Source organism: Ciona intestinalis, unplaced genomic scaffold (genome assembly GCF_000224145.3).
Source record: "Ciona intestinalis unplaced genomic scaffold, KH HT001223.1, whole genome shotgun sequence".
NCBI lineage: Eukaryota > Metazoa > Chordata > Ascidiacea > Phlebobranchia > Cionidae > Ciona > Ciona intestinalis.
This window is the reverse complement of record NW_004191544.1, coordinates 1-12,780: the sequence shown is the minus strand read 5'-3', so window position 1 is coordinate 12,780 and position 12,780 is coordinate 1. Positions and strand designations below refer to the sequence as shown.

Sequence of the window (12,780 nt, the reverse complement as noted above, 5' to 3'; positions counted from 1 at the left end):
TTTCAAAATGAGAAATTTTGAGTCAACTTTAGCCAAAATTTAAGATCGATTGCTGTAGATCCAACCCATGTTGAATAGAAGATGCCCTATGTATATACCCCTATACATTATAACCCCTACCCCAGATTTGACGAAGCGTTCACTTACTTTACCCACCTCACCAACAACCTTGATCAACTACTCGCCGTTTATCTACAAGCAGTGTTTGCTAAACCAATCAAAACTCAACAAGGGTTGTCTATATTGTCCAAGTAAGTATTATGTCATAATTATGATTGATGATGTCACTATCAATAATTATTCATAGAATAAATTTTGCGGATAACCAACATAGATATCAAATATTATAACATAGAAACACCATTCCAGGTTCCAATCAGTGACCCAACGACCACGGTTGAAAGATTTATTCAGCGAAAAATATAGCGACGTTTTTGCCATGTTTGCCAAGGAGCTTGAGTCTATACAAGAGGTGAGGGGTTGGCGTAACATAGATATATATATTGGGGTGGGGGCGCCAAACCTGGGGTGACAGGACTCGTTTGAATTTCCTGCATTGTAATAAAAAGTTTCTGCAACTCCTACAAAAGGCTTATGGGTGAACTGTATGTTGTGATAATCTCTCGCCTTAATCCAGTAACAGTGTTGTGGAACCTCACCCACATAGAATAGTAATGTATATATATACCCTATATATTCTATATTTCATCATAATCCCCACATTACAGATGTACGAGAAGAACAAGAACGACCCCATAATACCCAGGATGCCCCTCCTGCTGCTGGGGCTATATATTGGTCACGCCAGTTGTTAGCTCATATAGAGGATCCAATGAAGGTGGGGGGGGGGGTAGTAACAATAATACAATATGATATAATAATGTGGACGTGTGGTTTATTATTATTAACACAGTTGGTGAACAAATGTGTTTTGTTGTGTTGGTGCACAGTAAAAACAATACATTCTGTAATAATTTGAATTGTATTTTTACTGGTTTAAATCAGGTTTCATTTTGGCATGCCAGACTCTATTTATCATCCAAATACTTATATTTACCGAACTATTAATTATTCTGCTGTTTCACCAGTACAAGTTTGTTACAAGATAATGCTATGAAGTTGATTGCAATGATACCATTTAATTACAAGAGCAGTTTTAAGTATTTGAATACCAAATTCTAATACTTACTAATAACAAGTAATATAAAACTATCATGTTATTCCCTACCAGGCTTTCCACGAGAACAAGTCCCTACCCCAAGACAAGGGATACCATCGTACTGTCAAGTTATACAACAGACTTGCCACGGCACTCGTCACGTACGAAGCGATGTGGTTTCAACAGTGGTGTAAGGTGGTGGATGGGGGGTTGTCGGGCCTCAGGGTGGGTGGAGGCTGTATGTTGTATTATTGAATGAATTTAGTTTGTTTTGGATCTCGTTAGCAAAGTCGGATTAATATACAAAAGCCAAAAGACGGGAAGTAGCTGTAAACGACAGTCGTTATAACATGTGAATGGTAAAAGGGGATTACCAAACTTATTCAATTAAAGGCCTGACCATTACTCCACCAGGCTTAATGTAAAAACCTAGGGTATGAACTTTGTAGTGCATGATCAAAGTCCATTTAGATGCAGTATGCTTGAAGTGTACGATAATATTAATATATTTAAGCACATTTGTTAAGACTTTCGCCTTTGCTTCTAATTTCCTTCTCTTTGTTGTTTTAATCAATTAATATAAACCAAAGTTTACATTGTAGTCAGTTGCTGTCGTGTTAGAGAAGATAAATATCAATTATGTTATAATAACGCATAGTAAACATTCCAATGATCATCTTCTTCATCCTAGATCCCGATTCTGAAGCAAGAGGAGGGTGAATTGATGGTGAACGTTGATCATCAGACTCTTCATCTCATCCAAGAGTCAAAGTGGATGTTGAGGATGAAGTTGGAGATCCCCGATGGTGCGAGGAAGGTCCTCTTCCAGGAGCGACAGTTCAAGTTGTATAAGAACCATCTGGAACATTGTTTGAATGAATACAAGAACGTAAGTGAGGGGTATGGTTGTATAAATGCAGATACAGATAAGGAGTGTACACCAAGACACCGGCACATAGCTCAGTGGTTAAGCTTGTATTAAATACTGGAACCAAATGCTCAATACCTCTACCATGGTGTCTGTGTTGCAAGATAACACTTAATAACTGTCGCTGCCAGACAAGACATCGATCTAATGGAACTCTTCTGATAAATTTCGGGCACTTATTTCGCCATCAATTCTCCTTTATCTTGGTTTCGAAGTATCTGCATGGCAGCCACAGCCTATGTTTATTGTCTATGTTTGTGTAACAATGTATCTTTGTTTATACTTATGTTTATGGTTTATATATTACCACCACACCACCCAGGTATGCGGGTTGATACCTCCTCCTTTCCTCACCCTGTTCAAACCTCACACTGATTCAGTCGTCCAATGCTTACAAGCTGGTCTCACATCTATTACATGGGATAGCATGAATATTGATGCTTTTCTACATAAAGCAAGGTTAGTAGGGGGGGAGTGTGTGGTGTGCATGGTCTCAGGTTTGCCTCACTGAAGACCTCACCCTTATAGAACAGAATCTCTATTATTGAGTGTCTATAAACTGCCTCAGTGGGGTCTAGATGGTAGCACCCTGGGTGTTGGGGTAATGGGGTCTAGATGGTAACACCCTGGGTGTTGGGGTAATAGACCTACATTCCAGGTCTCGGGTGTGCCTCACTCTTATAGAATGCCTATTATTTAGAAATATATGTAAATCTTAGTGGGGCCTGGATGGTGGTACATTGGGTGTTGGGGTAAGAGACATATGGGACATGACAATAACCACCCACCCACAATAATAACACCCCCCCTCAGATCCACAACCCAGAGGTTGAAGTCGATCGTGGAGAAAGTAACGGATGTAGTGGAACAAAAGATCGAGAGGAAGATCTTGGATACGAGGGATCTTGTGTTGTTTGATGAGGAGGAGGTGCTTGGGAGGACATGGGAGAATGAAGAGTTGTTGAAGGTAAGGGAGTGGGTGCTTGGGGGTGAAAAAGGGGGGGTAGAAAGTCTGCTTTTGTGGGGAAGATTTTTTTCACATAGATTTTTATCAGAAATAATAAGTTTTGATGACGCTTTCGAAAACAATGAAAAAATGTTTTTATCTAAACAGTCCTTTCAATGTTTTTTTGCTATAGAGTGAAAGCTTGGTGTAACAATGTTTATTGTTATGTAGACAATCCAACAAAACATTGAAAGAAAGGGGCAATTGTTACGAGACAATGTGATGTCAATAGAGGGATCCATTCATGACATCATAATGATATTATCAAGCAGTAGAATCAACAGTGCTGATCATCATCAAGGTTGGTATAGTGGGGGTTCTGGTGTCTATTGTATATAATGTATATTAGGTGTGGTATCTGCTGTGATCACGAGGTTAAATAATCCACATTACTTAAACTGACCCCACCCCACAGGTGCCGTTCCACCCAACGTAGCAAAAACATCAAATTCGCGAAAATTTCGTCGCAACGTTCGCGGTGGTAGTGGATCAACAGCCACTGGAGGCAGCAATGAGTCATCTAACGCGACCTTTGATCTTCAGCAAGAAGTTGTTGAAAGAATATTAAGTTAGTTTATTTATTGCATTTATCGATCAGTAAACATTACAACCAAAGAACCAATACAGTAGGTTTTTTGACATTTTGTGTCTTTTTAATTATGTGGTGAATGCAATATATTTTAACTCTGCTTGTTCGTATAGACACCTAACAGCAGGGTTAAAGCTGTTTTAAAGTTCAAACATGATGTCACCCTCAAAACCCCTAACATTATTTCACCCACAGTGCACTTCAACAAGCGTACGTACGCGAGCGTGTTGACATCTGTCCGTCAATCGCTGAACAAACTATCTGTTGCCATGGGAGCCGATGCCAACCATTCAACAACCGCCATCAACTATTCTAGACCTGGAAGCTCGCAATCAAGGTAAGAATACACCGTGCACAATACTTGATATGTTTCAATATGACAGCGAAGATGAAACTAATCTAAACAACCAAGAGAAGGATATTAACAGCAAAACGACATTGTTAAAGCTTGCAAAGCATTAAAATTATTTTTTTAAATTAAAGCGTGGCTACTAAACCCACAATAAACCATGCATACCTTAAACACCACCCCCTAACTTTACCCCCCCCCCCCCCCATAGTTCAGACATCGCACGAACCGATTCTTCGCTGTCCTTCATCTCTACTGCCTCCTGGTGGGAGGATTGCATCGTACACGAGCAAGAGGAAGGAACGCTCAAGTTTAAAGTCAAGATCAAGTATGTGTTGTGGTTTTGTTGCAGTATTTTGTGTGGTGTTGCTTAACTGCGAACACAGTTTCAAGGCTCAATGCCGCCACCATTGTGTGTCCTTGGTCCTTAATGAATTGTCAACCATGCTCAGAAAAACAATTACAATTCGTAAGCGGGCACGAGGTGTATGAAACAGAACACCTGTGTTATAACGACTTTTGTTGCCCCGCCAGGCGAGGATGAATAAGTTAACTTTACCGGCATCTCAATAGGTTCCGAATCCCAGACATCGTACTCGACCCTCCATTGTCCTCGGTTCAACAAACAATCGATGATATTGTGGAGTCGATAATCAACGTAACACGAGGTAATAATTAACATTGTGACATCATAAGTGGAATATAAAAGGATTATAGAAGAGGTTATTTAAAACGTTATGCAAATGTCTTGTCAAGCGAATGTTTCATGCATAGTTTGTCCAACACCTTTTTAACCAACGGTGCTTCCCCTAACCTAGGAATAGGTTGGTGGGCGGGGCCGAACAAGAACGAAAATTATGAATCCGATATTTTGATGGACGAGAATATTTCAAACCAACGAGTCGCCCTAAATTCGCTGACTAAGGGTGAGATATGTGATGTCATAGTTGATATTGTTGTCTAATATATTGTTACTATTGTACACAATCACCCATAAAGTTGTGGCGTATGTGTCCTTGGGCAAGAGACTTAGCGGCAATTGCTCCAACTCAGTGGTCACTAATGGGTTGTCCAAATTATCAGCCATACAGAAAACAATCTCTTACAAAGTTACAAACATAGTAACTTGTAAGCGTGCACAAGTTGTATGAAATGTAGATAGTAAATGTAACTTATTGATGCACACAGTGATAACATCCGTGTTATAACAACTGTCCATAAGCTACATTCACTATGTATTCCCCCACAGGTTTGAAACCCCATGTTAAACAATACCTACTGAAACTTTCCCAATACAACTTCTTATGGCGCGAGGACATGCAACGTTCGTACACAAAGTTTATGGACATGGAACCTGAGATGTCGGCCATAAGAAAGGAGGTGGGTGGGGTGTTAAAGGAGGTGGGTGGGGTGTTAAAGGAGGTGGGTGGGGTGTTGTAACAGTGAGTTTAGTGGGAATTGGAGAGTAGTAAAGTGGATTGTTGTAGCTTGTAGGGGTTGGGAGGCAACAAGCTGTCATGTACACTTGGATATATTTGCGACAGAACAATTATTAATACATAGTCGTTAATGTATAACTATTGATGCAATCAGCATAATTGGCTGTTTTGAAGTTTAACACTCAGTAACAACCATAGATACGGCAGCCAAACTTGAATTCCTATATTTTACTCAGCACCTGCTAAAACTGTTTCGAAAATTATTTTTAATTGGTGAAATTATTGTGGTGGTAAAACAACCCCTACATTTGAGCAATATGCTGGCCTATAATCAGTGTATAATGACTTACCTTACCCTAAAAAGTCACCCATATAGAAAATTACAACGACCTTCTCATCCAGGTTGAATATCTACTTGAGGTGGAGAAGAAGATTTCCTCCATACCAACCAGCCTATCATCGGGGTCGGTGATATTGTGCCCAACCCCTGTACGCGATGCTTTGCAGGGGTTGGCTGCTGCATGGAAGACACAGTATGCTATGGTGGGTTGGGGGGTGTTGGGATGGGGGGGTTGGTGGGTGAAAAACACAATATGTATAACTTTTAAAAGTTACCTAGGTAAGGTAGTAGGGGGGGGGGGGGGTTATTAAAATGAGAATAACCTTCCAAGCGCATGGTCCACTGTAGAGACACTGGATGTCAATGGCTGATGTTATCTTATACAATCGGCCTATAAGAGTCAGTATAGTTATATTTGTAATGCCTGGGTTGGTTGGGGTTGTAGTTTGGTTTGGTGTGGTATATTGCATCAACATTCAACACAAATATAAACTTGAATATAAACTGTGGCCCCCGTTCACATCAACACTTGTTTCAACCCCAGGTTCTCCACGAGGATGCAAAGAAGAAGTTGGACGGAGTCGTTCAATATCGGAACAATGTCCAACACCGGCTATCTGCTCCGGTGAGTTGGCTGCAACTAGTAAAGTTGATCTGTAGGAACTTAATATGTTGAATAAATTTAGTTGTATTATTATTGAAACTGTGTTGAAAATTTAAAAAGCAAACACTTCAAAAAAACCTTAAAAACAGCTCTCAAAAGTTGTTTTGCCCAAAAATTTGCCTAGCCTTTGTTAAATGGTTCCTTGACCTGTTGTTGGCCCATAGTCACCCGTAATACAACCCCCATAACCCCAGGTCACGACACTTGACCAGTTGAACAGCACCCTTGGATTATTGGATGAAGTCCATGATATGGAAAACAAGATAGATGATGTCTATCTTCCAATAGAAATCATGTATGATAAACTAAAGGAATACGATCTTAGATTGGCGAGGGCTGAACTACAACAGGTGAACTTACTTACGTGGGACTTGACCTCTGCACCTTTGGCTGTTTATATCCAATATATATGCTACCATTTGAAAGGACTTTTTTAACCAAACATCTGTATATTTCATGTATAATGTGTTTTCAAAAAAGTAATTGTCCCTTGGTCGATTATTTCATTATTTGTGTTATTTTAATAAACATGTTTTTTGTCATCGTTGAAAACATACAGTTAACACAAATATAAGGACATTACCATCACATATATGTTATACAGGTTGCGAAGTTGCGTGAAAAGTGGGGCGAGTTGGTACAGTTCGCTGACGGTCTCGGCCACACATTGGTGAAGGAACGACGAACTTCATTTGAGCAAGAGCTTGATAAACAACTGAAGACTTTCGTGGTTGAGGTGATACAACTACGTAACGCGTTCGATGCTCAAGGACCAGCGGTACCAGGTGTGCGGCCCGCTGAAGCTGTACAAAAGCTTAATGACTTCCAGAACAGGTGGGTTGTGATGTTATAATGGTTGAAGGTATGACATCATAATGTTGATTGTGTTCAATCCGTGTATATGCAATTATTGGTTGGAATGTAATTTATTTATTATTGTGGGGGTAAAGACAGTTATTATAACACAAGTGAAACATATATCTCTTTTATAGTAAACTATTCAACTATTCTGTGGGCTTTTTGTTACATATTTCACTTGAACCTGACTGTTATTGTTTAAATATTATTTTTATTTCACCAGATATACATTATACGACGCTAAGCGAAAAACTTTGGACTCAGTTCAGCGATTGTTTGGGATTCCCCCTAAACCGTTCCCAGAGTTGGACAAAACTGGGGAGGAATTAAAGTTACTGGGGATGTTGTACGGATTGTTCCAGAAGTTTATTGCGTTTGATCGGAAGTTTCGTGAGACTTTATGGGAGGGAGTGGATCTACATGCAGCTAACACTGAGGTGGGTGGGTGGTTTGTTCTTGGGGAAGGGAGTTGTTATAATACATACGCCAACGATAGTTGTCACAGTACTGCGTATATACTCCATATATTAGCTACTGTTTCTTTGCATTTAATGTTCAAGGTAAAGAATGCTCACAATGGTGGCACTGTGGAGTCTCGAACACCGTACCCTCTTGGTCTAGTAGCAAGCGCTCCAACCAATGCATCACATTACCTGATAATAATATTAATAACAACATGATATTTCTTATACAGGTACAAACATATTGGGATGAATGCTTAAACCTTCCATCGAAGCTTAAGGAGTGGACCGCTTACTCGGAGATGAAGAATTCAATCCATTGTTACCTCAGTGTGCTACCATTGTTGCATAGACTCGCTAAAAAGGTGGGTGTGATGCCATAATATGTGGGTGTGATGTCATAATATGTGTGTGATGTCATAATACGTGGGTGTGATGTCATAATACGTAGGTGTGATGTCATGATATGTGTGTGATGTCATAATACGTGGGTGTGATGACATAATACATGTGTGTGATGTCATGATATGTGTGTGATGTCATAATACGTGGGTGTGATGTCATGATATGTGTGTGTGATGTCATGATATGTGTGTGATGTCATAATACGTGTGTGTGATGTCATAATACATGTGTGTGATGTCATGATATGTGTGTGATGACATAATACATGGGTGTGATGTCATAATACATGGGTGTGATGTCATAATACGTGTGTGTGATGTCATAATAACATCCATATTTATCATATTTCAGGGCAAATTCAAGGACATTATGATTCCTGTAAGTATCACAATGCCACTTTATGACATCATAATCTAACTTATTGTTTAACAAAGGAAATACGGAACCGACATTGGTTACAAGTGATGTTTGTAACAAACAGCAAGTTTCAATTGGAGGCAAACTTATTTAAACTTGGTCATTTACTGGATATTGGGCTTCTACAGTGAGTTAACTTTAAAACTAAACGTTATATTTTTGTATTTCCCTCATAATATATCTTCAATTATAAGCTATGTTATAACCCGTATACCACCCAGACACAAGGGGGAGATAGAGGACATAGCGATTGCAGCGAGTAAGGAGTTGGAGTTGGAGGTGAAGATGAGAGCTGTGGAAGAGGAGTGGACGGAACAAGTTCTCACGTTTGATAATTACAAGAGAAGAGGACCCGTGTTGTTGGTGAAGGAAGATTCAGAGAGATTGTTGGAGCAACTGGAAGATGCACAAGCACTGCTAGCTAATATGCTTACTTCTAAACATATCGGTGAGTGGTGTTATTGTGTGTATATATTTGGCTGTGGTTGGAGGGTGTCTTGTTAGCAGAGGATAGTAGGATACAAGGTTCTAGGCCTGTTGTTGCTACCATTGTGGCCGTATGTGTCCTTGGGCAAGACATTTAACGACAATTGCTCCAACCCAGTGGTCGCAAATATAGAAAAAGCCATACAGAAAAACATTCACACACAAAGTTACATATGTGGTAACTCGCAAGCTGGCATAAGGTGTACGAAACCTCTATGATAGCCATGCAACCACAATATACCAATGAGAACCAAGCAACACACCTTCCACCCAGGTCCTCTACGTGAGGAAGCCGCATCATGGGCGGAGAAGTTGAAGGGGGTAGGTGAGGTGTTGGATGTTTGGCTGGAAACACAGGATCTGTGGCAAGATCTTGAAGCCGTGTTCTCCGATCATGTGACTGCTAAGGAGTTGCCGCAGGTGGGGAAGTCCCGTGTGTGATGTCATTGATGACATCATCATGTCTGTTCTTCATAACGTCTTAGTTTGTTTTAAACAACTACAACTCACTGTGAGTTTATTGTATGTTGGGTTGAGCAGCCACGCTTTTATTTGACACTTTTGCTCAAGTAGTTTTTACCCGTAGCTTTTGTTTTGCTGCTAATTCTCTTCCCTTCATTGTTTTAATTAATTTGATCTTTGCCATTTTATTTCCTAACACATAAACAATGTTATATATTTATAGGAAGCGAAAAGATTCTCGATGGTTGATAAAAGTTATGTGAAGTTGGTGAGACGAGCGTTTGATACAAGGAATATATTGCAGTGTTGTTACGGAGGTAGGGTTGTGTAGCCATGTATACACTGAGTATTCCAACTCCTGCCATTGTGTCCATAACATGCAAAAGCTGTGACTTTCCCATATACAAACTTGTTAGGGAAAGAAGTAAATTAGATTGTATTTAAATTTTGAAACATTTTTTTCCCCAAACCATATTTCGCAAATAGTCGTAACAATTTATTGGCCAAATTGTGTTTTGTGTAACTTGGATATATATGGGTCGAGTGTGTTTCGGGTAAATAAGTTTCTAACAATCAATGTATTCTTGTTTCAGGGGAAGTCCCAAAAGGAGTCGTCCTCCGCCACATGCAAGAAGAATTAGAGATATGTTTCAAATGTTTGACGCAATATCTTGACAAGAAACGATCAGTTTGCCCAAGGTTTTATTACCTCACCGATATCGCATTGTTGGCCTTACTGTCGAGGCCCAATGAACTGGATTCTATTCGACCGCATCTAAGGTTTGTCACTACTGTGTATTAAACATACTTTTAAACACCCTTTGTACTGTCAACTACTACTATATATTAAACATACTTTGTACATCACCACTATGCATTACAAATACTTTGCACTTTACTACTATACATTAAACACACGTTGCAGATCAATATTCGGCAGTATATCCGACATCCACGTAGAGAAAGCAACCGCGTGGTCTGATACCGTTAGTTCATTAAAGTCGAACCAGAACACCCCGACCCCCGTTCCACCTGAGCGCAGATATTCCATCGTGGATGACACGCATCATCGATCGTCTGTCAGGTTCAATAAATCGGTGGGTGGGTCATTAAAAAGGAAAAAGAATTTTAGTTAAAAAAAATAAATATTTCAAAAAGATAAGAATCTCTTTTCTCAAAAATGCTTTATTTATGATAAAGAGATATCAGTTTGTACAGAATATACAGCAAATAATTTTTTGAAATATTTGATTCTGTCGCAACAATACTTGAATTCAACTTCTTTGTGACCTTTTTTTCATGGACCTTTTTATTTGATTCTTACTTAGAAATATATTAAATATGATGGATATTCTCAGGGTATGAAGTCATGTGACAGCCCCCACTTCTCAGCAAGCATAGCCGACGAGGTGAATGAGGTTTACCAAGCCACTGCTGTTGTTACTTCAGATAAAGAGATGTTGTTGCTAGACGATGAGGTGGGTGGGGTATGGGGTTATGTTGGAGGGGGGTGGTTATAGTTGACGACATTATGGACGTATGTGTCTTTGAGCAAGACACTTAATGGCAATTGTTTCAACCCAGTGGTCATTAATGGGTTGTCTCAATGTCAGCCGATAAAACAATCACCCACAAAGTTACATACGTGGTAACTTGTATGCAGGTAAGAGGTGTATAAAACATACTCGTGTTATAATGACTGTCGTTGCCCCGCCATGCGAGGATAAATAAGTTACATATGTGGTAACTTGTAAGCAGGCACGAGGTGTATGAAACAGAACACCAGTGTTATAACGACTGTCGTTGCCCCTTACCATTAGATAAATAAGTTACAAACATTAAACCACCCACCAGGTAAGCTTATACGAAGGAGTTGAACTGTGGTTACAAAACTTACAAGAATCGATCGAGCGTTCGTTATATTCAACGGTGTGTCGCGCTGTACAAGATGTGGTTGCAAATGTGGCTGTGGAGGAACTTGCATTGAGGTAGTTGTGGTGGTGTGTGGTGTAACTTATATGAATTGTACATGGGTGTATAAGCATTTATGTGTGTTATGTGAGTGTTTATTTGACACTTTTAAGTAGTTTATACCCATAGCTTGTTTTAACGATTGTGTTTTTGTTTGTAATTTCCTTCTCTTCGTTGTTTTAATTAATTTCACCTTTGCTACCGCATTTGAAGATATAAATAAAATATGGCTACGTAGGTTCTGACATGACACACTAGTTACTACCATATGTTATGCATGTTGAACAAAACTTACAAAGGTGCTTAGGCTTAACATCTGTGCCTTTGTTGCTGCTTTGTAAAACTAATGACATCATCATTAATGACATCATCCCCAGGTACCCCGGGCAAGTAGCGAGGCTTGCTTTATTATTGCTATGGACGAGGGAATGCGAGACGGCCATCAACGAACTGAAGTTTGATCGGAAATCCTTTGTAAATGGGAGTAAGAAGTTTGCAACCATCTGTGCTAGGTGGGTGGTGAGCTGTTATGAATATCAATTATCGGGTATAGACGCATTATACTACAGCAGATGTTTTAACTAAGTCTACTCAGTTTGCTATTGGTGGATGGTTGTTCTCTATATGGCTGATAGTTTGGGTAACCCATTAGTGACCACTGGGTTTAAGGCACCCTCCACAATGGTAGCTGCGTCGAGCCTTGAACCAGTATCCTCTTGGTTTAAAAAGCGTGCTGTAACCTCTGACATACAGCTCCATTTACACACATACTCATAACAAGTATTATACCCCCGCATATAATATACAATTATGTAATGTTATTATACCCCTAATATAATTTATCATATACAGCATGGCTTCATATGTTATTCCATCCCAGGTTCCCTGTTGTATTGAACCGTGGTTCATGGAAAGGCACGGACGAGGTGATGCAGCCCATCCACCGGGTGAGGCTAGAGAGCATGATAATGTACGGGGTTCATCTACGGGATGTTATGGAGGGAATGGCTGGGAGGAAACTAAGAGAGATAGGTACTGTGTATTAGGTGTACTTTGGGTGGTGCTACTGTGGATTGGGTGTACTTTGGGTGGGGCTACTGTGGATTGGGTGTACTTTGGGTGGTGCTACTGTGGATTGGGTGTACTTTGGGTGGGGCTACTGTGGATTGGGTGTACTTTGGGTGGGGCTACTGTGGATTGGGTGTACTTTGGGTGGGGCTACTGTGGATTGGGTGTACTTTGGGTG

The 12,780-nt window shown here is 40.0% G+C and overlaps 2 protein-coding genes across 2 annotated transcripts in view; both read left to right on the top strand.

Moving 5' to 3' along the window:
• Positions 1–815, top strand: part of LOC108950970 (dynein gamma chain, flagellar outer arm-like) — a 7,510-nt gene extending 6,695 nt beyond the window's left edge. Inside the window, exons 16-18 of the mRNA XM_018817276.2 lie at positions 126–251; positions 370–472; positions 729–815. Coding sequence (XP_018672821.1) covers positions 126–251; positions 370–472; positions 729–815 — 316 coding nt within the window. The remainder of the gene's footprint in view (positions 1–125; positions 252–369; positions 473–728) is intronic.
• Positions 101–12,750, top strand: LOC108950971 (dynein gamma chain, flagellar outer arm-like). Its single transcript, XM_018817277.2, has 31 exons — positions 101–251; positions 370–472; positions 729–838; positions 1,232–1,384; positions 1,851–2,048; positions 2,410–2,546; positions 2,901–3,054; positions 3,265–3,394; positions 3,509–3,661; positions 3,878–4,019; positions 4,243–4,359; positions 4,605–4,699; positions 4,850–4,957; positions 5,281–5,411; positions 5,873–6,013; positions 6,355–6,435; positions 6,669–6,824; positions 7,079–7,308; positions 7,556–7,769; positions 8,027–8,158; positions 8,550–8,576; positions 8,633–8,742; positions 8,837–9,063; positions 9,376–9,521; positions 9,787–9,880; positions 10,157–10,343; positions 10,489–10,660; positions 10,922–11,041; positions 11,418–11,551; positions 11,912–12,046; positions 12,415–12,750. Exons 3-31 carry the CDS (start codon positions 833–835, stop codon positions 12,578–12,580), a joined length of 3,996 nt encoding a protein of 1,331 aa, XP_018672822.1. The 5' UTR covers positions 101–251; positions 370–472; positions 729–832; the 3' UTR covers positions 12,581–12,750.
• Positions 12,751–12,780: the final 30 nt, after the last annotated feature.

Bases quoted from the DNA above. Each gene is read 5' to 3' on its own strand.
- LOC108950971 (XM_018817277.2), top strand. The intron at 9,522-9,786 runs GTGGGGAAGTCC...ATATATTTATAG, and splicing joins CTGCTAAGGAGTTGCCGCAG to GAAGCGAAAAGATTCTCGAT. The intron at 12,047-12,414 runs GTGGGTGGTGAG...ATTCCATCCCAG, and splicing joins TTTGCAACCATCTGTGCTAG to GTTCCCTGTTGTATTGAACC.